Source organism: Rhinatrema bivittatum, chromosome 13 (genome assembly GCF_901001135.1).
Source record: "Rhinatrema bivittatum chromosome 13, aRhiBiv1.1, whole genome shotgun sequence".
Lineage (NCBI taxonomy): Eukaryota > Metazoa > Chordata > Amphibia > Gymnophiona > Rhinatrematidae > Rhinatrema > Rhinatrema bivittatum.
In genome coordinates, this window is record NC_042627.1 from 2,402,782 (window position 1) to 2,408,752 (window position 5,971).

General features: G+C 41.6%; 1 protein-coding gene across 1 annotated transcript; it reads right to left on the bottom strand.

Annotated features, from left to right (window-relative positions):
• Positions 1–2,357: 2,357 nt before the first annotated feature.
• LOC115075293 (olfactory receptor 1019-like) lies at positions 2,358–4,902 on the bottom strand. Its single transcript, XM_029575586.1, has 2 exons — positions 3,994–4,902; positions 2,358–3,350 (listed from the first exon to the last, which is right to left on the bottom strand). Exon 2 carries the CDS (start codon positions 3,321–3,323, stop codon positions 2,358–2,360), a length of 966 nt encoding a protein of 321 aa, XP_029431446.1. The 5' UTR covers positions 3,324–3,350; positions 3,994–4,902.
• Between the last annotated feature and the right edge of the window lie 1,069 nt (positions 4,903–5,971).

Genomic DNA, 5,971 nt, shown 5'->3' on the forward strand with positions numbered 1-5,971 from the left:
AGGTTCCGACCCCCCGAAAAAAAGCCATTGTCAAGCTCATCCTAAAAAAACCAATCTTGACTCAGTCGACCTCGCCAACTCCCGCTCTGTCTCAAACCTGCCCTTCCTTGCAAAACTTCTTGAAAAAGTAGTAAACCTCCAACTGACCGACTACCTAGAAAAACATAACATACTTTCCACATCACAAGTTGGCTTCCGCAAATTCCACAGCACAGAAACCCTACTAATATTCCTCACAGATACCATCCTAAAGGGTTTAGACAAAAGCCATTCTTACATTCTCTCCCTACTGGACATATCATCCGCATTTGATACCATCAACCACAACATCCTTCTAAACCGTCTCACAGAAATTGGCATTTCAAGAAACCCCCTTACCTGGTTCAAATCATACCTCGACAACAGAAACTACAAAGTCAAAATAGTGAATAGAGAATCCAAATCTATCAACCGATCCAGAGGCTTCCCCAAGGTTCTTCACTCTCCTCCACACTCGTTAACATCTACCTTCTCCCCCTCTGCCAACTCCTCTCCAGTCTTGGTCTCACCCACTTCATTTATGTGGATGATGTCCAAATACTCATCCCCAACACTAATTCATTATCCAACTTTTTCAAAGCCTGGGAAATCGCTCTCTCCGCAATCAATGATCTCCTTACCAACCTCCACCTCGCACTCAATACATCCAAGACTGAACTCCTCATCATCTCGCCCCAACATAACTCTACCACCATCTCCATTATAAACGCACACCCCACCTAAACAGCCAAATCGCAACATGTATGTGACCTTGGAGTCACCATAGACAGTCATCTAAACCTCAAAAAATGTATCAGCTCAACCCTGAAAGAGTGTTTTTTCAAACTAAACACTCTCAAAAAATCCCTTTTACACTCTAATGACTCCTGCACAGTCCTTCAAGCAACCATTTTCACCAAACTTGATTACTGCAACGCCCTACTACTAGACCTCCCCAAGGCTTTCATCAAACCACTCCAAATGCTCCAAAACTCTGCAGCTAGAATCCTTACCAACACTCACAAAAGAGACAACATTACACCTATCCTCAGAGACCTCCACTGGCTCCCAATCTCCTTTAGAATCCTCCACAAAACCCTCACAATCATTCATAAAACTCTTCATAACCAGGACATACACTGGCTCCATGACTCTTTACAGTTCCACACCCCCAATAGACCAACCAGATCCAACTACACAGGAACCCTCCGCTCTTTCACCCATCTCACCTCTACGAAAGAACACGCACTATCCATTGCTGGGCCTGCTATTTGGAACTCCATGTCCCCCGACCTGCGCCAAGAGCACTGCCTCCAGAAATTTTTTAAAAAGCTAAAAACCTGGCTCTTCAAGCAGGCTTTCGCATAATCCCACCTCCTTTCTCTCCTCGCTCTCCTCACTCTTTGACCTCAATTCCCCTCTCCCTCCCCCCCTTCGCCTGCCGCACCTCCTTTCTTCCACTTGCCCTCTATGTATCTGTAAATAGCTGTAAATAATTCCACCCCTCTTTGATATATTATACTGTTATCTCCTTTTCCCTCCCTGCTCTTGTTTTAAGCTTTACGGTTCAATGTAATTCTATCACTTTGTTCATTTGTTCTGTGTAAACCGATATGATATGAAAATGAATATCGGTATAGAAAAAAAAATTCTACATAAATAAATAAATAATCTACTTAACTTTAGAACAGATATATGAGACAATCAGAGTTATCCAGCTAATTCTGAATATCATAGTTAACCAGATAATTTATCTGGCTATCTCCACTCCTCTCTGGAATGCCTCTGGGCTGCCTGACTTATCCAGCCAAATTCTAGCCAGCTAAATAGTTATCCAGCTAGAATAAATTGTCACATTTTCATTTAACCAGATAACATCTTAGGTATCCAGCTAAATTTGTTTGAATATGGATCTACAAGTGCCTAAGCACTAGATATTGTGAAGGCAGTGTTTAAGAGGATTCACTTCTACAATAATTTTAATTTCAAGCTAATTTTACGTTCGTACTCTTAAAATTAATTACGCTCTGCAATTAACCATCAATACTTGAAAGCATCCATATTGGAAAAAGTGTTACAAATGAAGCACGTGGGCACATGATATCCTTTATGACGTTACTTTTATCAATATGATTCCTTCCTGGCAAGCAAAGGAATTGACAAGTGATGACTAATGTTTTTTAGAAATCAGACAATCTTTAGTTTCATGCTCGATGCAATGCAATATATAAGTTAGATCTTAAATAACATGGGTGAAAGTTTTCTTTGAATTAAGCTTAAATTTAAATAAGATAGAATTATTTAATGACATTTCAAACTCTGGTATTCTTAACAATTTATTAATGACCCAACCTAATGGCATTCAGTTTCTTAGAAATGATATTTTCAGAGGAGATTTTCCTTAGCGCAGCTTTCACTTCCTGGTTTCTCAGGCAGTAGATTAGGGGGTTTAACATGGGAATCACCACAGTGTAGAATACAGAGATAATCCTGTCCTGCTTTAGAGAATAAGCTGAACTGGGTCTCAGGTACATAAAAAGAGCTGATCCATAGAACAAGGTGACACTGACAAAGTGGGAGGCACAGGTGGAAAAGGCTTTGCGTCTTCCCTCTGCAGAGCGGATCCTCAGGACATTGGAGAGAATGGAGGTATAGGAGATGAGGATCACCAGAATTGAAGGGAGACTTATTAAGACGGCAAAGGTATTCAGCACAATCTCATTGAGATATGTGTCCATGCAGGAGAGCTTCAGCAGTGGGGGAATATCACAGAAGAAATGGTTGATAACATTGGATCTACAGAAGGATAAACGGAAGGTGTTACCTGTCTGTAAAATAGAATATAGAAACCCTGCAATGTAGACAATGGATGCAAGCTGAGTACAGACTTTCCTGGTCATAAGAACTGGATAAAGCAATGGGTTACATATTGCAACATAACGATCATAGGCCATCGCTGCCAGTAGGAAATTGTCTGTACATGCAAATGCAAGAAAAAAATACAGCTGTGCCGCACACCCCAAGTATGAAATTGCTTTATTCTCAGACAGAAAGTTGACCAATATTTTTGGAGTAATAGCTGAAGAACAACAGAGGTCAACAAATGACAAGTTACAGAGGAAGAAGTACATAGGTGTGTGAAGGCGAGGATCCAACTGAATTAGTAGAATAATACCAAAATTGCCCAGAAGAGTCATCAAATATATCATGAGAAATACCACAAATAGAACAAACTGCAGTTGAGAATCATTGGTGAATCCTAGGAGAAGGAACTCAGTCACCAAAGTGTGGTTTTCTTCTGCCATTCACCAAGAGTTAAAGTTCAGGAGCACCTGGAAGAAGAAAAAAATGAATGATCAGTTGGGAACAATTACTAACTTATGTAGACTATCATTAGTCTACATAAGTTAGTAGTCTACATAAGTTAGTAACTTATGTAATAGTCTACATAAGTTACTAACTCCACCCCACCCCAAGAAAGTCCCGGGGATTTCTTGAGGTGGGCGTGTCAGGGGGCATGACGCGGTCGGCGTGTCATCGGGGGGCGTGTTGGGGGGCGTGACGCGGTCGGCGCGTCATCCGGGGGCGGTGCCGCGGGTGTGGTTTTGGCCCGGGGGTGTACCGGGGGCATGGCCGTGGCCTCCAGACCAGCCCCCGGACTGGAACATGGCACATGGCAGCCGGCCCGGCATGTGTAACTTGTGCGTCAGAGGTAGGGGAGGGTTAGATAGGGCCAGGGGGGTGGGTTAGGTAGGGGAAGGAAGGGGAAGGTGGGGGGAGGTGGAGGGAATGGGCAGCGCGCGCAGGGCTCGGAGCGCGCAAGTTGCACAAATGTGCACCCCCTTGCATGTGCCGACCCCGGATTCTATAAGATGCACGCGGCTATGTGCGTATCTTATAAAATCCTGCGTACTTTTGTTCGTACCTGGTGCGCGAACAAAGGTACGCGCGCGCGCGCTGTGTTTTAAAATGTACCCCATAGAGTTGTTCTGTTCCTGCTTGTATGCTAGTGAGATGTCACAGAAGGACCACAAGCCCCTATAATCCTTAAGTATGTTTGCTGTTGGCCCTTTATGGTTGCATGTTTCCAGCTCCCACTGATTCTGGACACTTCCTATTAACTCAGATATTGCTTCATGGAGTTTTTCAGATGGTAAATGGGCATCTGAGGAAAAAAAGAAAGAAGCAAGTGATCTCTCATCTCTCCTTTTCCTTAGGAATGCATTTCCATTTTACCAGATAGACACAGTCTGACATATATAATAGATGTGCTTAAATCTCCAGTACAATTCCTACAACAGCTATTTCAACTCTAGTGTCAGTGCTCTGAACCTGAGATCAAGCATCAGACAGAGGATGAAATGCTAAGAGAAATCAGGGAAGCTAACCAATTTGATAGTGCAGTAATAATGGGAGATTTCAATTATTGGAAACAATGAGGGAAACCAAAAAAATATATATATATATATTTAGAAAATAGCCTAAGTGACGGTGTCACTTTCAAAATGAAAAACTTTTATTATCTCAAAAATATTTTTTATCGTATATTTTTTTTGTCTTTTCATAAAAATCAACTCTAATCCATAAGAGAAGTATAGCCAGCAGTCTCTTTGTAAGATGATAACCGCAGCCCTACACGGCCAGTGTTTCGCAATACACGCTTCCTCAGGGGCATATGAAATTGCTATAACAAGAGTCCTTGCCTAAAAACATCAGACAAAAGTGTATTTAATAGAATGCTGTAGATAGAAAAAAGGAAAAATCACTTATCTTAAACACTGGAGGCTACCGCTTCAAAATGGACACAGCGTCTCTACTGTCTTCTTCATCGGGAAGAGGAAACGAGGCTGACGTGAACATCTCATTAAATGCCTAAAGGTATGATGTCACATGATGATGTCACTAAAATGCAAATTATGTATCAGCTGGTATAATCAAAATCAATAGGAAAACACAACAGTATTACTAGAGATTCTTCATCCTAGACAAACATGTAAGTCAAGATCTGCATTGAGACCCATAGGACTGTAGATCCAACATTGTACAAATTTTAAAAGCTGTAGTTCGCGATCACCACCACGCCAGTGTTCAGGCATGTGGTCAATCGTACAGAAGGATAGGTCCACAAACCCGTGTTCACAGGAAATGCAATGTGCTACCAGCGGTTCATCAACTCAGGAGTTCTTAATATTGGATCGATGTTCGATCATCCGGGTCTTCAACAGGCATTTGGTCTTTCCAATATATAATAGATCACAAGGGCAACAAATCAAGTAAATGACCATCGTACACAGACAAGATGTTATATATTTCAGAAAGATTGTATAACCTGTGTTCAGAACAATTTTGTCATTTATTGACATTGAAACTGCACCTATGGAACAGTTATTACAGGGTTGATGAGACCCCCTTATGTCACTGTCCTCAATTGAAGAGTTAGAGAAATCGGAGTGGACCAACAATTTCTTTAAATTGGACGCTCGGGAAAAGCATTTGCAACACATGCCAATTGTTGAAAATTGATTGACGGATCATGTAAGCTTCCGACGAAAATGGAAGAATGCATGTGTAAGCTGGAGAATCTTCAACAGAACGTGGATGGAAAAGCCACTCCCGATGGGCAAATTTTGCTCGTAGATAGGCTTTTAGAATGCATGAGCGAGGATATCCTCACTGTAAGAAACGTTCAGAGAGATTTTTTGCTTGCATTTCAAAATCAGCAAGGGTGACACAGAGATGTCTTAGACAGATAAAACTGACTCACAGGAAGGTTAGACTTAAAAGTCCGTGGATGAGCACTTTCAGAATGCAGGTATGTATTCGAGCAAACCGATTTCCGGAAAATGGAGGTAATAAAACCTTCATCTGTCATGGTGATCTGAATGTCCAGGAAAGAAATCAAAGTACATTGAATGTCTGCAGAAAATTTCAGATAAGGATTACAAGTGTTTAA

Excerpts from the sequence above, each read along its gene's own strand:
- LOC115075293 (XM_029575586.1), bottom strand. The coding sequence starts at position 3,323 with ATGGCAGAAGAAAACCACACTTTGGTGACTGAGTTCCTTCTCCTAGGA.